At 40.1% G+C, this 25,643-nt stretch overlaps 3 protein-coding genes across 40 annotated transcripts in view; 2 read left to right on the forward strand and 1 right to left on the reverse strand.

Moving 5' to 3' along the window:
* SUPT20H (SPT20 homolog, SAGA complex component) overlaps window positions 1-1,893 on the forward strand; it is a 54,559-nt gene extending 52,666 nt beyond the window's left edge. For all 36 annotated transcript variants that reach the window (XM_087926088.1, XM_087926091.1, XM_087926108.1 and 33 more), the window contains one exon: window positions 1,481-1,893. In XM_087926088.1, coding sequence (XP_087782214.1) covers window positions 1,481-1,563 — 83 coding nt within the window. In that variant the 3' untranslated portion in view covers window positions 1,564-1,893. The remainder of the gene's footprint in view (window positions 1-1,480) is intronic.
* On the reverse strand, window positions 1,383-25,482 carry EXOSC8 (exosome component 8). 3 transcript variants are annotated; one of them, XM_087926124.1, is made up of 12 exons: window positions 25,311-25,482; window positions 24,255-24,387; window positions 20,808-20,844; window positions 20,268-20,331; window positions 17,655-17,728; window positions 17,050-17,095; window positions 16,858-16,963; window positions 16,164-16,209; window positions 5,412-5,508; window positions 4,852-4,969; window positions 2,493-2,599; window positions 1,383-1,978 (listed from the first exon to the last, which is right to left on the reverse strand). In XM_087926124.1, exons 2-12 carry the CDS (start codon window positions 24,281-24,283, stop codon window positions 1,872-1,874), a joined length of 831 nt encoding a protein of 276 aa, XP_087782250.1. In that variant the 5' UTR covers window positions 24,284-24,387; window positions 25,311-25,482; the 3' UTR covers window positions 1,383-1,871. The 3 variants fall into 3 exon arrangements, with proteins under 3 accessions (XP_087782250.1, XP_026568995.1, XP_087782251.1); XM_026713210.2 differs by having other exon boundaries at window positions 24,951-25,317; XM_087926125.1 differs by lacking the exons at window positions 17,050-17,095; window positions 17,655-17,728 and having other exon boundaries at window positions 24,951-25,311.
* The window catches only part of ALG5 (ALG5 dolichyl-phosphate beta-glucosyltransferase), a 41,736-nt gene continuing 41,437 nt past the window's right edge, over window positions 25,345-25,643 (forward strand). Inside the window, exon 1 of the mRNA XM_026713208.2 lies at window positions 25,345-25,497. Within this exon, the coding sequence (XP_026568993.1) occupies window positions 25,438-25,497 (60 nt within the window). The 5' untranslated portion in view covers window positions 25,345-25,437. The remainder of the gene's footprint in view (window positions 25,498-25,643) is intronic.

Below are 25,643 nucleotides of genomic sequence, written 5' to 3' on the forward strand. Positions count from 1 at the left end.
GCTATTTTGATCTTCAATTTGCTGCAGGGTAAAGAAAGTTCCCCATTACTACCCTGGCATGTTTCTTGCATACCTTAACCAACTGATTAGCAAAAAGTGGGTTCATTATTACTGATAATTGTTTGCTTCTTTCTGTGTTCAGTTTGGATACAGATCTTGCATTTACTAGGAATCTTCATCTTCTTGGTTGAATCTCAGTTCCTCATTTTCTTGATTGAGATGCAGAGTGACTGGTCTTGTCTCTAGGCACTTTTTTCTACTAGTAATCTAATTATCCCAAAGGTGCTTTTTCAAGTGGCAACTGGATTTTGTTTTTCTTTGAAGACATTTCGCTTCTCATCCAAGAAGCTTCTTCAGCTCTGACTGGATGATGGGAAATGGGAGGATTTATATCCCTTGCAGACAGCTGGTCATTTGCATTCTTTTATAGAGTTGTTGAGACCACAGAAATTTAGATGTCGTATCCCTGTTCAACACCCACTTTCAACAGAATGTTGCTCAGTTTATGGTATATGCAGTGTAATGCAGTGAGACATGTGTACATTGGTGAAACAAAACAACCACTTCGTAAATGCATACACACTATAGAACAAACCCATCAGGAAGATTCAGCAGTCCATCTGTATTTAAAAGCAAAGGTCACTTTTTTGAAGACAGTAAAATGCACATTTTGGACACAAGATCACTGGTTTGAAAATGGGGTCAAAGAGGCCATTTATGTCAAAATTGAAAAGCCCTCCCTCAACAGAGGGGGGAAGGATCTGATACCATCTATCTCCAGTCTACAACACAGCCCTTTCAGCAGTTCCAAGAAGGCTCCACACCCATTTGCACTACTCAGGTGACCCTGATGACCCAGATAAACCTCCAAGTGGCCTTAACGACTCTCTAAAAGAACGCAAATGACCAGCTGTCTGCAAGGAGTAGAAATCCTTCCATTCCCCACCATCCAGTCAGAGCTGAAGAAGCTTCTTGGATGAGAAGCGAAATGTCTTCAAAGAAAAACAAGAAAATCTCGTTGCCTCTTGAAAAAGCACCTTTGGGACAATCATGACGTCAATGACTGAGAATCTCCATAGACAGTAATCAAATTAGTTTACATTTGGGTGTAGGTATAGTTTAGGTCTTCTATGGGTATGAATACATTATGTGGCCCATAGTTTGCAAATCACTGGTGCTAATCTCTGCTTCCATTACTATGTTATTCTTGCAAAAAAAAAAAAAAATCAAACACAGATGAGCCATGTGCTTAAGTAGTAGAATTACTATGACAAAGACAAAATAGTCTGGTTGAAATATACATTGATATTCATATCATTTAATAACTAAGTAAACTAATTCAGTTAATCATTACACAGAAAATCCAGGCATTCTCTGTATTATGGTTTTTAATAGTGCATTGTTTATTTCATTCTTTTGGAGATAAAAATGAAATAAAAAAACAAACATTTTTTTCTTTTTTTCTTGGCAACCATTACAGTTCTTTCCCCATCAAATGGTTATGGCGGTAGCAGCATAAGCAGCTCTACTACATCATCATCTAGGTACCCAGTCAAAAAGTAAAAAGGGGAAAAAAAAGCTTCATTGGTATCAGAATCCTGAAACTTGCATTTGAGAGATATGTATGTATTCTACCCATCTTTTTAAAAAAATGTTTTTTCCATGAAACTGAATTTGTAGCTACACTGAGACATAACAATCAACTGAAATTTGTAAGAAAACTATACTGTTTTAAGATGAAATTATTCATCTGGAAATGTTGTACAAATTTCAAGATGAAATGATATTGTGAAATAATGGAACTTCACAAATGTAGTATGTTTATTGAGGAAATGGTTTTGTGATCAAATAGTAAATACACCTCTTACTAATTATACATTTTTGATTACTTTATCCATCAGTTTCTGTACTTCTTTATGTCGTGCCTTTGCCCGACTGATACAGTCTTGAAGCTTTGCTTCTGTTATTGTGCTTCCACCTTAAAAAGAAACAGAAAATAAGGGTAACAATGTATTTAATACTGTCCAAGCTTTTGAATTGCCCATTAAATTACATCCATTTATTTGTGATTAACAAAATGTTTTTGTTAGAATTAACTTCAACAAGACATTCTCATGATTGAAAAAAATCCCTTTTTATGACTCTGTAATCCCTTAATTTGGTGTAGAGTCAGGGCGACTGGATGGAGCTGAGTAAACACTGACCAAATGCATTTCCTGATGCCACACACGGTTTGAGTTTTTTCTTTGTACCTCAGGAGAGAAACATCTGCCACTACCTAGGATTGAACTTTTAACCTTCCGAATGGGAGGCATCTTTACCACTAGGCCACCATGGCCACTCATTTTTCATAATTGAAACATATGCCGTAATTTCTGTAGTGCAGAGATGGAAAATGTAGTATCACAGATACTCCTGAATGGCATCTACAAAATTAAAACTAAATGAAAAATTTGGGGAAATATTAATTCTTAATAATTTAGTGTTAGTACCTGGTTTATGAACAGAACACAGTTTGTCATCTTCGATAGTCACAATAGTTAAAGTCCCAGATGCCAAGTCTTCTTCTTCTGCAGTTGGGTCAACTACAACTAGTGTGCTGTTGAAGATATATACACATATGTGCCAACTTTTCTGATATTTTAATCCATAACAATTTACTGTTCAGTTAGACAATATTGTGCATGTAAGCATCATCATTAAAAAGCACCATTAGATTCCGTTGTTCATTTATGTACTTTCCAGACCACCTGGATTACTATTGCTGGCATAAGCATCAATGCTGAAGCCATTTTCAATTTAATTTAAAGACTTCTAAACAAATTAATTTAAAAGATATATTGTTATCTTTCGGCAATAAGGATTTTTCAGCCTGTGCCTGACTTTGAGTGAAAAGTAACTAAATTGATCCTCTCAGAAAAATAGCCGGAAGTTTATCAGAGTAACTACTATCTTATCCATATTCAGTATTCTACATGGGCCATTTTCATGTATATAAATTTCTTCTGTTCATCAGTGAGAGAGATTTCATTTTAAATGCCAGCATATAGTATTTTTTTTCCATTTCTTCTTCTCCATTTCCATCATTTATAAATGCTTTAATAACATTCAGAAAACTTTCCTGAATTGAAGACCAGAAGAGGATCCAAATGGATCTTGACAGACTTGAACAATAGACTCTGTCCAACAAAATGAAATTTAATGCGGCGAAAAACAAGGTTTTACACTTAGGCAAGAAAAAACAAAGATACAAGTACAGATTAGGCCAGGGGTCTGCAACCTTAAACACTCAAAGAGCCACTTGGGCCTGTTTCCCACAGAAAACAAAACACTGGGAGCCACAAAACATGGGTGGGCGTGGCCAACTCAACGTTACTCCCATCCAGTCACATGCCCCCCCAGCCATACCTACCCAAGTTTTGTGGCTCCCCTTGTTTTCTAGAGGAAATAGGTATCTCCCTCTCTCTGTCCCTCTCTCTCATATCTCTCTGTCTCATCTCTTTTTCTCTCCCTCCCTCTCCCTCCTTCTCATATTTCTTTCATCTTTCTCTTTTTCTCTCTCTCCCTCTCATCCCTCTCTCATTTTTCTTTCTCTCATCTCTTTTTGTCTCCCTCTTCCTCCCTCCCTCCCCCCCTCTCTCTCCCTCCCTCCCTGTCCCCCTCTCCACTTCCCAACCCACACACCTAGGGAATAACTGTAAGTAAATGCAACCACATTCTCTCTATCTCTGGAAACATACAAAAATAAACCTTGCATTGCAAAAGGAGTGACTGTCAGGCTGTAGATCACTGCTCGCACTTCAGAGAAGCATCATCCCAAGCATCAGCACATTCACACATGCACACATATGCATCCTGCAACCCGGTGCAAAGTGGCCAGAAAATATAATCCCTGGGCGCCCCCGAAGATGCTTGGCAGCAAAGTATGGGGACAAAATCTCTCCCACCCCAAGGTAGTGTCTGCTGAATCCTTGCAAAACTGGGCAAGGCGGACAGAGGAGAGCAGACAAAGCTGAATCTGTCTCCCTCTCTGTCTGTCTCACTGCCTGAATGACGGGAAATGGCAGGCACCTACTTCTGGCTTTGTGGGTGCTGGACACGCGACCTCCTCTCTGGAGAGAGAGAGGGAGGGAGGGAGAGAGAAATGAGGGAGAGGGAGGGATGAGAGAGAGAGAGAGAGAGAGAGAGAGAGAGAGAAAGAGATGAGAGGGGCAGGGTTGCATTGTGTAGTAATGGGCTCCAGAAGGAGGAGTGGATCCAGGATTCCCCCATTGTGAAGCGTGCTTTCACTGTGCTGCACAAAGAGGGACTGGGTCTCCCTCCTCACCCACCATCCACCCATGCCAAAGAAAAGCCAGCTGGGCTCCTTCCCTCCTACCATTCCCCCTTCCCCCTAGTTGGCGCTAGGGCATTCCTTTCCACTTGTATTGCCTGCTTAGTGTCTGCTAACTCTCTTAGAATGTAAATACAAAGATTAACCGCTTTCTTGCTAATTATCCTAGCACCAGGGTGCATGCTCCAAAGAGTGGGGAAAAAGAAAAGCTAAAGTAACATTGTAAGCAGTAGCGGTTGTATGATTTTTTCATTGGGCGATCACATCACTTGATGACTGAATTGCTGATCCCAACTATAGTTGCTAAATGAGGAATACCTAGATAGCAGAAACAACGTTCATGGATTTTTAAGTGAAATTCCCTCTGCTCACACCATGTTCTTTTGGAGTGCTAGAGGGCTCCCAAAGGAAGAGGTGGTCAAGTATCCTTTGCTAGTATAGTTGCTTATAAATCTGGGGTTATCTGATAACATGGTATCGTCTATCACCTAGACATACACTTTTTGACCTTCACTTACTCAAACAACACAAATGATGTTGCCACTGGTTGCTTTTTAATAGTCAAAGGATTCTTCTCTTTCAAATTAACTTCCATCAAACCAGTTTCTGCATTTATTGCAACAACAGGCAAAAGCACTGAAATAATAAAGGATATAGAAAAAGTAAGACTGAAAAATTGTTTCATACAGTACATTTTTATAAAAAAAAAATAGAGGCATCCTCAAATAAACACAACAGAGTGACGGAAATGTAATAAGTAGCTTTTGATTTAAAAATATTCAGAACAAGTAAATCCTTCTGGTGAATTGCGTCCTTTCTAACAACAAAATTTAAAAAGAAGTATTTGGCCATTTGGGAAAATGATTGTAGCAGTGGTGGGCCTTAATAGCTATCAATAAGGCTATCTTTTTATCCTAGACCTGATTCATATCTCAGCTAATTTCTGTGGATAAGCTGGTATTTTTGTTAAACCCTAGTTGCCATTTCAATTGCTCTTTTCCTTCAATCCAATTTAGTGTTAAATCTGCACTGCATTTAAATGTTAAAGTAAATCTCAAAGTATATGAACACAACTTACCATTTTTCAGAGCTGCTAAGAAAGCACACATGCAGGCATCAAGAAGGTTTCCATCATAGTCTAAGCATATAACGTCACAATATAGAACCCATACAATCTAAAGAAATAAGACCTGCTGATGTAAATACTGGAAAAGCTTTCACATGCATAAAAAATAACTTCGAAATAATTATCTAAGTGAGCATCTTATTTCACATCACATTGTTTGAAATCTGCTATCAGTAAGACAGAAATGATTTGCTCAGCAGAATAACAGAAAGGGAAAAAAAGGGTCAATTTATTTTTTAGTTTAACATTTTTATTGAGTTATAAAATATAATAAGAAACAAAATATAAAAGTAAGTAGGAAAATGGTGGGGAGGAAGAGGGGGAAGAAAAGTGAGGAAAGAGAAGAAAAAAAAGAAAAAAACATGATTTTCTATTGCAATAAAATAAGGCATTAACATCAAATCACAACTTTTTGTTTTTTTTTCATAATAAAACAGGGTCAATTTAATAATGGCCAATTTATACATGTACCATATTTTTTGGAGTATAAGTCACACTTTTTCCACCCCCAAAAGTGGGTCTGTGTGTCTTATACAGCAAATGTTGCCAAAGCCCCGCCCACCCACCAGCCCTCAGCCTTTGCTTCTGCCTCCCAGCAATTTGTCTCCTTGCAGCAAATAGCCTGGTCAGCTTCAGCCCTAACTAGCACAAGTAGCTGATCAGCTGTTTCAGGCTGCAGGGATTGCCTATTGCCGCCTCCACACATCCCATTTTTGGACTCTGCACGCCCCATTTTTTGGCCTCCACATGCGCCCCATTTTCCACCTGTTCTGATCCTCACTGCCCAGAATGGGCAGAAAACGGGGCATGCAGAGGCTGAAAATGGGATGTGAAGGCCAAAAAAGGGGCGCGTGGAGGTGGCAATAGGTGATGGCAATCCTTGCAGCCTGAAACTACTGATCGTACCAACAATCAGCTGCTTGTGCTAATCAGGGTGTGCTGAAGCTGACCAGGCTGTTTGCTGCAAGGAGGCAAATTGCTGGGACGCAGAGGCAGATTTTTTTCTTATTTTCCTCCCCAAAAGCTAGCTGCGTCTTATACTTCACAGCGTCTTATACTCTGAAAAATAAGGTACATACTGGAGCATAACTATGCTAGAACAGCTCAATATTACCAAATCATACAAGGAGCGGGGGGGGGGGAGGGAAGGAAGGAAGGAAGGAAGGAAGGAAGGAAGGAAGGAAGGAAGGAAGTAAGTTAGTTTTTAAAATATTGTTGTTCATTAAGACCTCAACTATCATCTGATTAAAACTAAATATGGTGTGCCCAAAAATGACTCTGGGCCAATTTGGGCACAGAATATTCTGGCACATATTGAGCAAATGTGTAGTTTGCAGTTGTTACACTAGACTTGTGCATTTCATATATATGTTGTGCTTCCACAGTGCACCTTACTTTACATGCTGGACTACTCCCTATGAATGAGGCCATGCTAGGTACAGCAATTTTGTTTTTGTATCATTTCTTCTGCCCTCCATGTGTTTTCCAGCAGAGAGTTTCTCAAAACTGCTTGAATATGGAATCGTCTAGTTTAAGGATGACATAATATGTCATCAGATCTGTGCTCAGTTTGAACTCGCATTTCAGAAATAAATAGATCAGTGGCAGACTTGCTCTAAAAAGAACTCAGTATCTGGTATTTCATCTAGCCAACTGATGTCTAATATTCTGCAAACACTAGTCATGTAGTTAAACATGATTTAAATGGTTAAACATAGTTTAAATTGTTGAACTATTTTGCTTGCCTTTAATACACAGACCACATTTCACAGGCATACCAAAGGGCAGTGAGCACTAAAGGTCTGTAGACATTCAATTTTAATGTTGCACTAATTCCTTGATGTTCCCATACAATGAAACACAATCTATGAAACAAAACTTGCCTTTGTTGTTCTGTAGTTTATTTCTACCATATGTTTCAGAGTATAAGACGCACTCCCCCCCAAAAAAGTGGGTGGAAATGTCTGTGCATCTTATACAGCAAATGTTGCTGAAGCCCCGCCCATTTGCCAGACCCCCACCCTTCAGCCTCTGCCTCCCAGTAATTTGCTTCCTTGCAGCAAACAATCTGGTCAGCTTCAGCACAGCCTGATTAGCATAAGCAGCTGATTGTGGGTTGGATCAGTCTCCCGACAATCAGCTGTTTCAGGCTACAGGGATTGCCATCTCCTATTGCCGCCTCCGCATGCCCCATTTTCAGCCTTTGCACACCCCATTTTTGACCCGTTCCAGGTGGCGGGGATCAGAACAGGCAGAAAATAGGGCGCATGGATGCTGAAAACGGGGCACGCAGAAGCCAAAAATGGGATGCAATGGGGCACATGGAGGCAGCAATAGGTGATGGCAATCCCTGGAGCCTGAAACAGCTAATCATTGGGACACTGATCCAACCAACAATCAGCTGCTTGTGCTACTCAGGCTGTGCTGAAGCTGACCGACTGCTATTTGCTGCAAAGAGCCAAATTGCTGGGAGGCAGAGGCAGTTTTTTTCCCCTTGTTTTCCTCCCCAAAAGCTAGGTATGTCTTATAATTCGGAGTGTCTTGTTCTCAGAAAAATACAGTATATCAATGGTCACTATGTGGGAGAGGACACTGTCAATGTAATTGAAATGGGATAGTTTTGTGCATGACGCAATCTTTTGAATATTTTGTATTTACATTTATTAACAGGTACTGCTTGACTTACAACCACAATTGAACCCAAATTTTTTTTGCTAAGCAAGACAGATAAGTGAATTTTGTCCTATTTTACAATCTTTCTTGTCACAGTTAAGTGAATCACCGCAATTGGTAATAACACGGCTATAAAGTGAATCTGGCTTCCCCACTGACTTTGCTTGTCAGAGGGTTGCAAAAAGTGATTGTATGTCATAAATATGAACTAGTTGCCAAGCATCTAAATTTTGATCACGTAAACATGGGGATGCTGCAACAGTTAATTGTGAACAATTATCATAAGTCATTTTTTTCAGTGCAGTTGTAATTTTGAATGGACACTAAATGAATGTCAAATGCCGGGGAAATCAGACAATTCAGGCAGTTCAAATTAGTACAAAGATTTATTGCAAACTTAAGCTCTCTACAAGAATCTGTCTAACTAGCAGTCAAGCAAAATGAGCAGGAGATAAGAGAGGCATTCAAAGTGGGCTTCGTGACTTATGACATATTTTACCTTTCCCTTAGGCTCAGCCTGGTCATCTCCTGCAATGAATGGTTGTAAGTCAAAGACTATCTGTATTAGATTTGTGTATTAGATCTTGTCTAGAGACAACTCTGGACATCTTACAAACATTAAAAACAGGTAAACATTAAAATGATAGAAAAAAATTAGACAATAGCTTAAAGTCACCGCAGTTTGAGTGTCTTCCAATCCTTTCTATAATTAAGGCTGATTTCATCATTCAGCATGACAGTTAACATGCTGAACAGTGTGGTTGCAAGTACACAATCCTGTCTAAAACAATTGGTGACTGGAATATCTTAGAGCAGGGATGTCAAACTCGTGGTCCGCAGGCCGAATGCCTCACATGCTGGCCACGCCCACCTCCAGTTTAGCGAAGGGGAGGGAAGTCATGATACGTCACATGATGCCACGAACTTGACACCCCTGTCTTAGAGGATTCTACACCTCTACCCATGATGGAATTGGCCCATCATCTGAATTTGGCAGGGCAGCTGAGCTTTGACATGATCTTCCACAGGCCTTGTTGATTGTCACTATCGAAGGCTTAGGTGGAGTCAATAAAGTGTAGTATAGAGTTCACAATTCTGCTCCTGACATTTCTCCTGAAGTTAGTGTGCTGCAAAAATGTCAATAGAATCTTGATCCATGTAAGCCATATTATGACTCTTGCAGCAAGCCCAGCTCAGGATGAGCCACCAGAAGATTTAGCAGACTTCTTGCAAGGACTTTTCCTGCAATACACAGCAGCAAAATTATTCGGTAGTTGTTGCATACTTGCTGCCTGCCCTTCTTGTAGATGTATATAAAGGATGCATCATTCCCGAGTAATGGATCCCTGCTTCCATAAAGACTGCAACAGTGATTTTTTTCTAAAATTACAGGGCTACCAACTTCGTATATCACAGCAGGTATGGTGCCTGCCCCTGGGCCTTTGTCATGTTGCTTGCTGAGTAGAGAGACCTATCATCTTCAGTCACAGTTTCTGTGACTTAAACTACTATTAGTATGTCATCCATGACATTGGGGAATCCTGTCTATTGCCACATGATTAATAGATGGTCAATTGAGGATGCCTTCAAAACATTCAGCATGGAGATGCTCCTAGTAGGCAAATTGAGGTTCTGTGTTTTGTAAAGGACAAAGGTACTTTTTCAAGACACAGCTGAACTTTCTGGTTTTTCTTTGAAGATGTTTTGCTTGTCATCTGAGAAGCTTCTCCAGCTCTGAGGACATAGTGGCTGAAAGGCAGCTGGATATGAGATCCAGACTGCTGATAATTCTCTCTAAAATAAAGACAGATCTTTATGAATTGACAGCAGAGAAAAGGGAGGAGTGGGGCTTCGCGACATTATCAGTCACAGGGAACAGAGCTCTCTGTTCCTGTGCTGGCTTTTCCCTGTTTGTGGGCTCCGAAAGGAGGAAAAGCCACCTTGTAGTGGCGGCAAAGCTAAGAAGGAGCGCTCTGAGAGGTCGCAGGAGAGATTGCAACTCCCCTTGCTGAACTCTGGGGCTTTTTTCTTCTATGCAAGGAGAAGAGGCAGTCTAAAGATGGCTGCCACAAAGCTGGGACAATTGACGACCATCTAAGCACAGTGCAGGAGCAGACTTTGGTGAACAGTGTGTGAACTGGGGGAGAGGATATTTTCAGTTAAAATTTGACCCGAAAGAAATTCAGGGGAACTATCTACTTAGAATGATTTGTTAAATGGCAAACAAGCATTTTGAAAAGTGATTAAACCAGAAGGAGACGATTTAAAGGAAGAGGAAAAAATATTCTTTAAAAATACAAAAAATTGGACTCTCAAAGTGAGAAGATGTGGTATTTAGAAGGCATTTTAAAATGCTGGAACTATGGATTTAAAAAATTAATACTTTTTCACTTGAAGTATAATTTAAAATAATTAAAATCAGACATCCCAGTAACAACATTGTGAAGTAGAGAGCGCCATCTGCTGAAGAAAAAATATATAAGCCTGGGAATAACCATTTGAAGGGCTGTGAAAATACTTACTGGATTACATTTGTCTTCCCTAAGATCACTGGAGACTTGAATATTTAAATAAGATCTTTAATGAAAAGATGTTATGTTATATGATTGAATTCATAAGTGTGATTTGAGGAAGTTTGGATAACCCCCTGGTCTATTTAAATGGATTTGACTGATTATTTATGAGATATAAAGAATTGTGATTTGTGTAAGCTCAGCTTTGAATAAATGGTTTCTGGACTTTTGGCTAAAAGTGGGATCTACTAAATTAAAATACGCATCAGAAGACAGAATTGAGTGGAATTTTAAACGAGATAGAGCTGATGTTCCAAAGCATTAAAGATTTTATACAGAAACAACATAAGGCGATTGTGGAATTATTTGATGGTATAGACCAAAAACTGAAAAATATTATACAAGGGACAACGAGCAAAGACCAGGATGTTCAGGAAAGGAAGGAACCAGCAGAAGGAATGAAAAAGCAGAACTGAGAAACCAGCTAAAAGAAGACAACAAGGAAGAGATATCATCAAAATTAATAATGATTCAGGAATTTAAACAGGAGGAAACAATTTAAAAGACTTAAAAAGAGAATGGGAGAAGCAAGAAGATATTTTGGGAAAAGAGATAGGGGTTAGAACAGATAGCTTTAAAATTAGTGGAAAAGGGTGGGGGGGGGGGAGTTGGCTTTAACAGTCAGGATGCAGATGTAGATAGAGTTAAAGATTCAAAAGAAGAATATGGGAGGCAAGTTAAAAAAAGAATAAGATACTGATGAGGCCAAGAGACGATGGACGTAAAAAAAGAGGGGGGAAAAAAAAGATCCTTGAAGAACATATTTTAATAAGAACATGTGCATTAACATTACAATTATATAGACTGGATAATTATTTTGTATGTACTGTGATAGGAATTAGGATAATATTTTAATACAAATAGATATGAAGAGTGAAATATAGGAATTATGAACAAGAACTGAGCATTAATTGGAAAAATAGAGAATGAATGATGATATTATTAACATGTCTAAATAATATAATGATTAGCAGTGAAATAACAAAATTAAACAATGAGTAATTAGATAATGAAAGAATATATGTTAATATAAGCATGTGTATTAATAGTAGAATTACATGGATTGGATGAATGGAACGAATATGAATAGATTTATCCTATATGTTTAAATGATATTGTGATTGATATTAGAACTGTATATTTGAAACACTGAACAATGAAAGAATGATGAAACTTTAATATGCATAGATGTGAAGAGTTAAATAAGGGAAATATGAATAATAAAGCAGGTGAAAGATGGAAGACAGAAAAGAAATGTCTTTGAATACTACAGTGACATGAATAAAAGTTAGAATAGAAATAGAAATAAGAGGGGAACAATAAGATACATATTTTAATATAACAAGATATATGTAATAATAAGAGGGAGGCTTAGAAATTGAATGGCGGTAGTATCAGATATGTTTAAACCATATGAAACAATGAAAATGCAATGTAATAACTATGAGTAATAATACGTTTATTTGTACTAAAATGTATGATACCCAGGTATCACACTGTTCATGCATTGATATATATATAAGCAATTTAAAATAAAAAACCTGAATTAAAAAAAATGAATTGACAGCAGAAACAGGATTTTGCAGCTGTCTGCAATCAGCTCGGAAGTGCAGGGCCTTTAATGTAGCCTTTTTTAAGGACTCAAAATTCAACCTACCCTCACTTCTTAGATCATGTTGAAATTTAATTTTCTTTTTTTTACCCCTTCAAGATTGAAAAGCCTTCAAAACTTGCAAACTTTGCAGGGTAACAAGAACTTTGAGAGAAGACATACTGTAGATAGGACAAAGTAGACGTTAGAACTTGATATATGGAATTTAAAGATTTCTGGGAGAAAAAAGAAAATATTTTGCTTTGTAAATATCTAATTGGGTGTAATGGACATATCTATTTTAGTGCTTCTTACATATAAATAAGGGTTTGTTATTTCTGGTAATGTTTAATTTTAATTTTAGCAAGGTTTAATTAATTGAAATTTGATTTTGATTATTATAAAGAAATTTGGGATTAGGTTTTAAATAGCAGTGGGGATATATCTTCATTCTTTTAGATGTTTGTTTATCTCGTTAAGCATCCTTGTATTTCAGAGTGTGAAACTCAAAGCCTGCTGGCTGGATCCAGCCCGCCAGGTTCTTAGATCTGGCCTGCAGGCCCACCCTGGAAACAGTGAAGGACCAGTCTGCGATGCCTCGGCTTGGCACAGGCTGACCAGGTGTTGAACTTCTTCATCCGTTTTTGCTGGCAAGGTGCTGGAGGAGGCTGTGGCAGCTGAAAACAGAGCTGGGGAGGGGCATGCATGGCCGCTCCCAAGCTCCATTTTTGCTGGCATAGTGCTGCCAAACAAACTACTAGCAAAAGTGGCATTTGATCACAAGGCAAGGAGGCATCAAGAAATGTTTCCCCTTTTGCATTTGAGCATCCAAGAAAGGACAGGAAAGGAGAAAGGGAAAGATGAGAGACAAAGAAAAATGAAAGATGGGAAGAGCAAGGAAGGAAAAATAAGAAAAGAGGGGAAAGAAGAAGAAAGGAAAATGAAGAGGAAAGGAAAAAGAAGGGAAAAGGGAAGGAAAGGAAAAGGAAGGAAGATTTTTATGAGAGGGTGGGAGGGTCTGAGGGAAGTCCTGCCTTAGCACTTGGCCATCAGCAGCCCTGCTGTCCTTTTGCCATACCCTTGTCTCCTCCTCCTGACCTCTCCTGGTGGTCTCCCATCCTATCGCTGAGGATGCTTTGGTTACAAAGCCGGTTCTCCTTCCATGGAGTGGTCCTCCCTCTGACCTACATACTTTGCTCTTCCGCACACACCATGAGCAACCTGGCCAAAGAGAGCAGGAGCAGCCTTGAGGAGGTAAGTGCAGCTGGGCATCCCCTCAGGGAAGTGGGGCTGGGCTAGGCTGTGGGGTCCTGGTGCCTTGGGAGTTTGAGGACCAGGCTCGGCACTTGCCTTCCGCTGCTTAGGGCTCTGAACAGCCTGTGACACCCTCTGGGGTTCTCCACGTGTTGTGAGGGGTGACGAGGCTCCTCTGGAGGATAAGGACTTGGCTCTCTCCCTAGTCTCGCCTTCCTCTGCTGGAGACAATGGATCCCTCCAGCTCTTCCTGGGCACCACAGGTGTCCCTGACACAAGTGATGTTGAGTTGGCCATGCCCCCAGCCACACACTCCTGTGTCGTCGTCACCCCCCGAGGTCAAACACAACCCTGATACAGCCCTCAATGAATTTGAGTTTGACACCCGTTGTATTTCCTCTGCTTTGGCATACAATCAGGCACTGTGCATTTTACACAGCTTATTTTGGATTATCCCATGTGTACTGCTAAAGCCATTTTCTTGCTTTTCAACAACTCACTTATCTACTCATCATTCTCCTTAAACTATCATGAGTAAAGAGCCCTAGAATTTTCAGTGCAGATGAACGAATAGGATCCATCCATTTCCAGTTGTCCTCAGCACTGACAGCAAGATGTAGAACAGCAAGTTTAGTCTCTAAGCCAGTGCTGAAGGCATGCTCGGTTTCTTCAGCCTGCCCACGTTAATTCTTTTCATAGCCTTGTGGTCATCTCTTGGGTTTAATATGGAGCTTCATTTTGGAGATAATGAACCTGAGATTTAGCCAATAGTCAGCAACACACATGGCCTTGGTCATTCCAATACTGTCTTTTTTTCTGACAATGAGGTAGTCAGCAAGATCCCAATGCTTAGAGTGGGAGTGCAATTAGGAGGTCTGGTTACAGGTAGTCAAAGTTTTATTGGTGTTGAGGAGGTCATGTGCTGAAGTGAACATCAGTAAGAGTAGAACATTACTGTTATTCCATATCTCCCAATGACTCCCTGCCGGGATGCAGAATCACATCCTACTCTTGTGTTAAAATTGCCGAGCAAGATCAGCTTGTTGATTCTGCCCACTGCTGACAGAAGGTTATCTAATTCATCATAGTATCCATCATATCCATCATAGTATCCATTGGGGTTGGTCATTGTGGGGGCATAGGCACTGATCAGGGTTACTTGACTTTTATTCTGTAGCAGAAGCTGCAGTGTCATGAGCCAGTTGTTCACACCCTTGGAGAGACTAATAAGTTTCCAAACAAGGTGACTCCTGATGGTAAATCCAATTCCAGCATTGCAACTGTAATCACAGTGACACTGGACACAGTGACCAGAAAAAAGTGTATCCACCACCAATTGCAGTCAGTTGGTCTTTATTGGCAAGACAAATCTCACTCTGGCGTCCAATGTCAATGTTGTATTTTACAAATTCTTTGACAATTAAAGCTGTTCTTCTGCCATCAAGTTGTTCAAAAGTGTGCACATGCTACAAGTGCCAATGATAAGCAGCATCACCTTGCATTTTTTGTGTTTTGACTGCCAAAGTGGGATCCTGCCAGCCATGGTAAACTGGCTAGGATGTAGTGAAGCAAGCAATGTTGTAGGGTACCTTTTCTAGCCCCTTATACTGTAGAGATGAGGAATGAATTCCTAGAGAGGGCTGCTCAGTCCCCTGGATAGGTGTTATGTTCAAAAACTGGGCATTAAACCTGAGTCGCCTGTATGCAGATCTATGATCATAGCTCCTAGTGTATCCACACCCACTGCTCAATGGGTTCACCCGTTGTCACCCATGTTATTTTTTTAAGAGTGATGACGATAATGGTGTTCAGACTAGCACATAAAATGGATTAAAATAAGGGAGAGTTGTGCAGTGTCTGCTTCATTCTTTCTGCTCAATTCCCATCTATGTCCAGTGGCAAGATACAGTCAAAACAATTGGAAATGAGACTAGGCATAGTGGGTGACGAGAATATCTTTTGTGTCTTGTCCTGTTCTTCATACTTGCACAATACTTGCAGAGACCATAACAACTAGTCCTTCCAGTGGTCTCATCAGCTCAATCTGGAGTTTGTCTTCATATGCTGGGACAGGCAACTGTCTGTCTCACTGAAGGCTTAAGATCCATTAGCTCCCTCATCGGATTTAGCCAGTTTATCAAAGCTGTTGTCAGAGTATTCAAAACAGGAAATCCGCCAAGGAAGCAGTTGGACCAATGGACAAAGAAGGATGCTCAAGAAGTAAAACAACAAATTGTTGCCCTCACTGCAGAAAAGATACTAACTTTATCAAGAATCAGAGTAGAACAGCAGCAGTGAAATAATGAGAAATTATTTTAAGATATTTTAAGGAGCTACACAGTGCCAAATCAACACCACAATGCAACTATGGCACATTTACATCTGTAATAATGTATATGTTTCTATTTACATTTGAAATGTGCTCAACAAAACATTCAGTGCAAGCAAAGTATTAACTGCTGTCCAGCTTCAACCTTGTTTAAAGGCAACAGATGCTTTGTACCATGCATGATAAAATGAAAGGACATTTCATATCTCCCCTGTTTATTGGAATTTGTTAGTTTAGGAGCATCTCAGCTTCTCCACAATTCTTAAAATAAAATGTTTACTCACCTTTCCATCTAAAATGCATAGATCTTCTTTCATTATCATCTGTGAACTGAAATAATGGCATAATGAAGATGACATTCCATTTATCCCCAATTCTGCTTTTTTTATCATCACCAATATATTACTGCTGCTACTACTACTATTACCAGAACTACTGCTGGTACTACTACATATACAACAATTTGAAAATACAGCTTGCAGTTCTTTAGCTGGTGGTCGCTTTCATTCATATTGAATTCTTCCCAAGATGTCATAATGTATCAGCATAGTATATGTGTGCAGTGTGGCCTTTGTAATTGATGAGTGGAAATGTTATCAATGCACAGATTTTTAAAATGCCATCCAAGGCTTTTTACATGGCAAATACTAATAAAAATAACAATAAAATAACAACATGTTTAACAGCATCAAACAGCATCATCTGTCTATCCCAGATCTTTGGAAAAGACTTGGTAAGTGGACAAAAATCTCAAATCCAGTCTAAACTCTTGATTGACAGTGTAATGAAGCATAATAATAATAAATATTGAAAACCAGCATTCTGTCTCTCTACTTTTTCAACCCAGGTTTTCTAGGGATTACAACTGGCAGTTTCCCCAGCTACCCTACCAATTTTAGAGCTGTCTGTCTGCTTGCCTGTCTGTCTTATAGTTGCTCCACCCCAAAAGACTCTGATATTAAAGTGTAAATTTCTTACTTTTCAATGACATCAGCAATAAACTGACTAGCTGCCTGAGCTTCTTCGCATGGAGGTCCAGGTCGAAATCTTGATGAACAAAGTGGAGGAAGTTCTACGTTGGGAACTATACGAGTAGAGAAATAATCATAAATATTATCTGCATGATAGTAATGTCATATTTGAAGAAAAAAGTGAATAAAGAAAGCTTACTGATATATCCCTTGTTACTGGAATCAGCGGCGGGGGCTGCAAATTCCTGTACACAATGTATAGTTGGAGAAGGGCAAAATATAAGAATTTAGAAGTTGGTTTGGAAACAATATATCTGCAACACACGTATTTTGCCTGAATTTTGATGTGTTTTATTAAAACAAACTATTAACTGAATACATTAGTTACACAGCTCAGTTTCTAAGGCTGAATGTGGCAGGAAGTTGGTGGTATGGTCAATGTCAAAGTAGTGGGGACAAGGTCTGAATTCCTACTTTCTTTTGTGCAGGTTCACTATTGCTTTCTCTTAAATGCTTTCCTTTCTCATATATTATAAAGTGACTACTGAAACATAAATCTATATCACAATATCACAAACATTTTATATCTGAATAGTCAATTCTTGAAATAGAGATAGCATATCATTCAGTAACACTGCAAAGGGACATGAGTAAACTGGGGGTGATGCGATGGTAGGCACTTTGAGGGCTGATCATAAGCATCACTCATTTAGCACCTTTGTAACTTTGAATGGGGGATGAACAAGTGCTCATTAACAGAGGACTACTTGTGTTAGCTTTAAAGATATATGTCCCTGAACCTACTGCTTTTATGCCGCATATCACTGTAGTATTCCCTAACTTCAAAAGTGCAGAGCCATCTGCAGTTGTAATTGAACCTAAAGAAAGAAGAAAAAACACTTCATAAAATCTACTTAAGACAATAAGTAAATGTTACATTGATGAATTCAAAATAAGAGCCAGTGGTTACATACAGATATCAGTTTTTCAGAATCATATAATAACTCAATGAGATTGAATTTGTGTATTTTTCCTGGAAAGTTTCTTAAAACCTTGTCTTTCTAAACCCAAGATGTCATAAAATATAGATTGTGAGGTTCATTATTTTCTTCCTTTCTGAACTTAATGTTGAATACTACTATAATGTCCTAATCTGAGCATTGCTGCTCAAATTACTAGAGAAATTAAAATAATGGGCGGAAATCCTTAAAAGAATTCAGAACGCTTTGAGAAAGCTATAGGGGAAAAAAGGAGAACTGAAGAACAATGGGAATGCATCAGTAAGATTCATAACTAGAATGGTTTCAAATAATAACTTCATTTAAAATCAAATTCAACTGCAAACTACATTGCCTATAAACTTGGAAAACTATTTGGAAGGGAAGACAACATTTTATCAGCCCTATACATTATATATAAGGTTTATACAATAAGCCTATAGGAACATTAAGCCCTTAGTTCAGATACCTATGAATTATATGGGGAGGTGCAGAGAGAGACCAGGACAGGCATGAAGAAATTTTTAGTTCTATATTGTTACAATAAATCTACACTTCCCAAAGTTTCATCACATTGTTTTCATTGTTTATTTGTGTTCATTTCAGTGTTAGAGTTTTTAGGGGAAGTGTGCACGTTAAGATTATACTAAAGAGGAGTGATGCAAAAGATTAGGAACCCCTGCCTTAGATGCACACACTATTTCAAGTAGAAGAGCCAAGCTACCTAAGTCAAAATAATGTTTAACCAATTAGTTAATCCAACTAAAGATATTCTGACTAACTGAAAAGGTATCTCAGTGTAAGTGGTGCATACATCTCAAGCAGTACCATAACACATTTTTTTTATTCTGCTCAGAAAAGGGCACGTCTTTAAGCCTGAGTAGGCAATCTGCAACCCCTAGCTCCTGGGTCCCCAACCCCTGGGCTGTGGCCCACTACTGAGCCATGAGCCATTCAGAACCAGGCCGTACACATGTGCATCCCCACTTGTGCAAGTGTGTGTGCGCATTCCATTTGTGCAAATGGAGCTGTGAATGCATGCAACCCCCACCCCCGTCTCCAGCCACAAAGCTGGAAAAATTGGGGAACTCTGTTTTAGCTAATCTCTTGCCACGATGGTTTAATTTCATCCATAGAAAATGAAGTAACAAAAACAGTGCAATTACACTCATACAATGATGTACAGTGATGGCTCAGACTTAGCTCATTTTTAAGGTTTCTTGTCATATCCACTGTGAATGTACAGCACAGTAAAACATTTTACCACTGCTGCTGAAAAATTGTGTATTTTAAAAACAAGCTTTTCTCTCTCCATTCTTTTTCTTGTGAGCAATTCAAGCAGATTGTTTTTATTAAAATGTATGTCCATAAAATTGGATATAACAAGAGCTTAATCAGATATCTACTTACTAAAGGTAGATAAAAGCTGACTTTTCTGCACACTGTTCTCATCAGTCTAAATGCTTCTGAAAGGTTGGCAAACCTGCTGAGCAGGGTGACAGCCCTCCATAAGAGACCAAATAATGAGTCTGGATATCCTTTCAATTTATCTACAATCCTGCAGTCTTGTGCCCTATATAGTGAGGCTCATCTAACTCCTACTTAAAAAAAGGCTAACATGCCAAATTATGTCATTATTGCACACATCATGCCAGGATTTGTTGAAAAATACATGAAGCTTTAGTAGCAATGAATGCTTTGGACAATGTGCTATAAAATTTGCTGGTACAATCCTGAATCCATTGTTCTATCAACAAAACTTCAATGCTCATAAATGAGGTGCCAGAAATTACTACAACTTTACATACATTTTCCAACAAAGCAATGAATGATGGTTTAGTATATTGGCATGTTTTTGATAGTGTTATAAAAACACTATTGTAAAAGTTATTTATTTAGTGAAAATCTTTTTATTGATTTTATTAATAGGATTTATATGAAGCTCTAATCATGTTCAGAATGTACAATACAATAGTGTTACAGATAGTTCTATAAGATTTACAAAATTTCTCTCACCACTGCAAGAAGACAGAGGATGGAATATCAGTAAAATACATATTTTATGAGTGGACCATAAAGTGTCTCTAACTTCTTTCTATGAACAGCTGCTTCCATCATTGACCACTACATTCAGCAAGGTCTTTGGTATTCTGGGAGTCTCTGGGGGGACTGGCAAGGAGAAAACAATGTGGGAACAGCCAATTTCTATAGTTAAACCAGATGCTGTGGTTAATATGAATCATTTCAACATATCACCACAGTGATTAGTCTTGACTGTTTTTCATATACTTGCTTAATCAGAATATGTTCTCTATGCTATTCTTCCCATTATTTCTCAAAACAAACTCAACTACATATTGAAGACAATTAATTTGGAATACTGTGAGCAAGAATAGTTGTTTAATAGTGAAGCATTTACCTATGTTGATAGTTGTGGTCCTAAATTCACCAAGGTCCCTTCCGTCAGGCCGACAATTTTCTTTCTATAAGGATCACCAAATCAGGCATACATAATTAATCTGATTGGATTACAGTATACAAATTTGAGTTTTAAAAAAATCAGGATTTGACAAGGAAATTGGTATGATATGAATCATCTAAAAACAAAGGTATAATTATTTGGATTCAAAAGCAAATATATTCAGATTTAAATAGATGTGCTAAATAAAAGTCGGTCACTGATAACCAAAAGCTGAATCTTCAATGCTAAAACTTTTGACAGGAATTTTTGTGTGTGTGTGTGTTTAGTGAGGAAGTTCTGACAATATGAAAATAGCCATTAAAAGACTGTGAGCACTGGGAAAATCCTGAATACATCTTGCTTTATTCTAGTCATATCTGATCCTGTTTTAATGCAATCTGCTTCTATGGAGCAAGTGATGAGAGGCTCCAGATATGTCTATCTTCATACAAGGAGTAGATTTGAAAAATATATTTAATATATACACTTTGTACTCACTAAGAATCTTCTGTAATATTCCAAAGGTTCTACGGTTCTAAAACAAATAGAAATTTAAGTAAAGTATTTTAGAAACAGACAAACCAAGTTGAACATTTTAAGATAAAAATAACATTCCCAACTGGATAGCAATTTTGAATTTTCAAAGCAGCAGAATCTGTGAGGCTGCCATCTGATTAGGATTTGCAGGATTAATAGCAATTATTGCATCCAAAATAAATAAATGTTTGTGGCTATTATGCTAAAAATCTCTTTATATGAGCAAAGTATACTATTCCAGACAAATGGCTGTCTAGTCCCTGCTGGAAAACTTCCAGTAATGGAGCACCCACAACTTCTGAAGATAAGCCATTTCACTGATTAATTGTTCAGTATCTGGAAATTTCACCTTAGTACTCTCTTTAATAAAGCTTCCTCCTATTGCTTCTTGCCTGCCCTTAGGCACTTTGGAGAATAGGTCGACCCCTTCTTCTCTGTGACAGACTATCATGTACTGGAAGACAACTATCATGTCACCCCTAATTATTCTTGTTGTTAGGCTAGACATTCCCTTAGCTATTCATCATAGAGTTTAGCCTCCAGACCACTTATTATCTTTATTGCTCTTCTCTATTGCTTTTCTCTGGACTTCTTCCAGGATCTCATCATCTTTTTTTAAATGTGGCAATCAAATGTGGCCTCACTAGTGCAATACAGAACGGTACTGTCAGCCTCAAGATATCTTCTGCATCCTATCTGCTGCATCTTCTCTGCTGCCATGCTTATTTCTTTCGGCTGTCATTAGCAATGGGGGGAGGAGGGACTTGGAGGGGAAGAGAGCTGGAGGTGTTTTGCATTCCGCTACTGTGGGTAAGCAAGGGGAGGGGGTGTATGAATTCTTGCCTTTAACTTTCCATTTCCTTGCTAGCTTCTATCCCCTTTTGCGCAGCTGCAAAGTTTTATCAAAATATGTCAAGGTCAACGGACAGAGGCCTCATCACCACCTGAAGATGCCCACATGATCATATTCAGAACTTTTAATTGGAAGAATCTTTTGGACTTTGCGGGGTGGGAACAATTCCATTCCTTTGTATATGTGATCTGCGCGCCAATTTCTCAGATTCGGAATTCAATCTGTAGCTTCCACTTAGATTTCCAGTAAAAGGATAACTTTGCTCTAATCCATGGAGTCTTGAGTATTTCTTTCTTGGATCTTGAAGGGAGCACGCACTGACAGGTACTATCCCTTCTCATGATCTTGATGCTAACCCTCTGTTGATGCAGTCTAATCGTGCATTGGCTTGTTTGGCAGCTACAGCACACTGCTGGCTCATACTTAAGTGGTTGTCCATTAGGACAGTGGTCGCCAATCAGTGGGCTGTGGACCACTGGTGGTCCGTGAGAAAATTTTGGTGGTCCGCAAAGAAATGTCACCCCCAAAGCAATTAATCCAGGCTGCGTGGGAACACAAGGCTGCACCACCCACATGGCCCACGGGAACTCAAGTCTTGCGTTGCTTGCATGGTGAACAACACGAGATAGTGAGGGGAGGGGGGAAAGGGCAGAAGGGGGGAACTTGTCCCACTCGCCCCATGTGCCTCGCCTGGCCACCGGGCTACTTCTTTCTGCTTCTTTCTTATGCTTTTGGCTTCACACAAGGAAAGCAGCAAAAGTCTTTCTCTCCCCCAAACTCTGCCAGAAATGAATGTTTGGGACACTGCAAGGCATCCCGCTCCAAGAGGCTGCACCAGTGTGACAAATCTCACAAAGACTCATTTCTGGCGGAGTTTGGGGAGAGAAAGAAAGAGTTCTGCTGCTTCTGCTGCTTTTCTTGCATGAAGTCTCTCTTTCTCTGTGTGTGTGTCTTGTCTCTCTCTCTTTCCCTCTCCCATTTTTTCTCCCTTTCTCCCCCTCTCTCTGCCTTGTCTCTTTCTCTTTCCTTTCTCTCTCCCACTTTCTCCCTCTTTCGCTCTCCGTTTCGTCTCTCTTTCCCACTCCCCCCTCTCTTTTTCTCTTTCTCCCTCTCTCTTGTCTCACTCTTTCCCTCTCTCTTTCTGTGTCTTCTCTCCCTCTTTCCCTCTCCTCCTCTTTCTCCCTATCTCTTTCTCTCTTTCTCTCACTCTCTGTCTTGTCTCTCTCTTTCTGTCCCTGGGGGTGGGGTTGGGGGGAAAGGAACCTCTGAACTGGTGCTGGTTGGTGGAAATCTGATGTCTGGAGTCAGCTGCGAAGCCTCCTACTACTGCGCTTCTCTTCCTCCTCACCAGAAGTGCTCACACGCCCAGTGGGAAGGAGGAGGCATGTGCTGAAGACATATGGCTGGTGGGGAGGTGGGGCAATCCTGCAGTCTCCCTACCAAACCTATGTGGTGGCTGCTGCCTCCTGCCTCTACGCATCGAGGAGGCCGAGCAGCAGCGGGAAGAGCGCGGACCTCCTGAGCTGCAGGAAGCAGCTGCCAGCAATGCCCTCAGGTGAAGATGTTGCAAGGGGGAGGCTCAACCCCTACCCTCAGGAGCCACAAAGCAGTCACCACCCCTCTGGCACCTGCCAAGCCTCCTTCCCCCTGAGCGTTTCTGGTGAGGAAGGAGAGAAGCACCAGTGGTAGGAGGCTTTGCAGCTGCCAGAGGGGCAGCAAATGCTTTGCGGCTCCTGAGGGGAAGGGTGTGGGAGATGGCGCCCTCCCCTTGCAGGCCAGGGAACACCCAGGAAGGGCTCCGATGCTGTAATCTCCCACGTGCTACCCTCCCTCCCTGCACACATCAGTCCATCCAACAATGGTAGCACCCGTTGCAGGCATGGGTGCGCTATGGACCACCAAAATTTTCTCGCAGACCACCAGTTGGCGACCTCTGCTCTAAAAGATGTTGCCCCTGGATCCCTCTTGCTAGGGGAAATTCATCTACCTCTCTGAGGTATTTCATGAGCACTGAAATAACTTTAAAAATGAGAACAAAAAACTATTTTTAATTGTCCATAAAGAAGGGTTAGACTCGGTGGAACAGGAGAACAAGCAAAGGTTTTGGTTAAGGATCAGGGAACATTCTTAAACTGGCCTCTCTCAAAAAAGACAGTCCAATTAAGCCCATTTCTTTTCACTGGTCCTCTTTCACTACTGCAGGAATGCATAAATCTTCCCAATTTGAATGTGACCTAAACTTGGTAAATACAGCAGATTGAGGGTGTAGTTCAAAAATACGCATTCGCACAAAGCTGAAACTCTCAGCAATAACGATTCAGTACATAGGAGAAAGGGTTTCTGCAGATCGTTTCCTGGTGAAGAAAAGTATACCTTTCTCCCCTTTTAACAGTAAGAAGCAAGGGAGAACTTCCAGAAACGGAAAATGCCTGATCGCGAGTTACGAGAATACCCAGGCGCGACCGTTCGCGCCCAAGACACCCCGGAACGAGGAACGGTTTAGGCACGAGGGGAAACAAACACTCGGCGTTCCCCGATCGGCAGGAAACATTTACCTGAACGCGGCCGTTACGGTCGCCGCCATCGTCACCGTCACTTCACTGGCTTCTTCGTTTAGCAATTGATAGAGACTAAAAATAATCCAGCTGCGGGAAGCGCTACTAAATCGAGTCTGCGATGCAATTAGAACTAGAAAAAAAGAGAGAATGGCACGTTGTCGGCAGTTTCGGCAAAACGAAAGCGAGCGGTCTCCCGGATGGTAATGGTATAGCTAGAGGTTAAAAAAACACTTCACCTAATTTTCTGAATTCAATGTTACGAGAATCTTACAGTTTTCCTTATACATATAAGTAAAGAAATGCAGAATTTCTGCATATGATTTGAGGATAATCTCTTGGATGAAAAGCTACGCTGATTTTTTTAAATAGGGGGTTGAAAACCACTTCCGTGATTGTTACTAAGATTACATCCATATAGTCTCCTGCTTGAGCGGGGGATTGGACTAGAAGACCTCCGAGGTCCCTTCCAACTCTGTTATTTTATGTTCTATGATATTATGCAGAGGCGCCTTAATGTCACGAATCGATTCGAAGGAAAGACCGTCCGCATAAGCCTGTCTTCTTTCACATAGCATTTTTCTAGTTCTTAAAGAGTTTTACAGTACAAATAAAACCGCTATTTATTTAAGTTATTGGCATTTTAAAGACCAGACTTACGGTTCATTGAAAATAGGTGTACAGTTAATTTTGTACCTTGGAAAACGAACCGACGGTGAGCTTCAGAATACAAAACTGCTCAAAGATTGCTGCCAAAGATCTTCATTGCCGTATCAGTGCTTGGAAGAGACCTTGGAGGTCTTTTAGTCCAGCCCCCTACTCAAAGCAGGAGGACCCTATACGATTTCAGACAAGTGATTCACTGTCCAGTCTCTTTTTAAAAGCCTCCAGTCACAGAGGATCCACAACTTTTGCAGAGAACATATTTTAAATAAACCTCATGTGTCTTTCACGCGACATGAATTTGTTGACCTTCGTGAATTTCAAAAAAAGCATTTTTAGTTAGTTGTCTTCCTAAATGTCTAATCATCTGAACCAATAGGCTGCTCTACACACCGGAAGCTCAGCCTTTGCCGTCTCGTCATTCTTTCCTTCCGCTTTCGTGTCTCTCGATGAATCGCTCTGAGCGGTGGGCCGGTTGAACACGCCTGAATGGAGAACTGAAGTGCTAAAGAAGCTGACGATGGAACTGGGCTGGCTGGTCGAAGGGATCGTGCTATTAGCGACTGCAGGGCTAGCTCTGGTGAGAAGGGATCAGGAGTGGCCCTAAAGCATTTCGGGGGCGGAGAGGATGAAGGCAAACTCTTCCTCGTAGTAGGCTGTCCTTCCTTACAGTCTGGGCTTCCAGACTTATTTTCTGTCATTTTCCTGACATGTCAGGAAAATTTA

The sequence above is a fragment of the Pseudonaja textilis genome, chromosome 2 (genome assembly GCF_049901715.1).
Source record: "Pseudonaja textilis isolate UNSWEBS1 chromosome 2, rPseTex1.2, whole genome shotgun sequence".
NCBI lineage: Eukaryota > Metazoa > Chordata > Lepidosauria > Squamata > Elapidae > Pseudonaja > Pseudonaja textilis.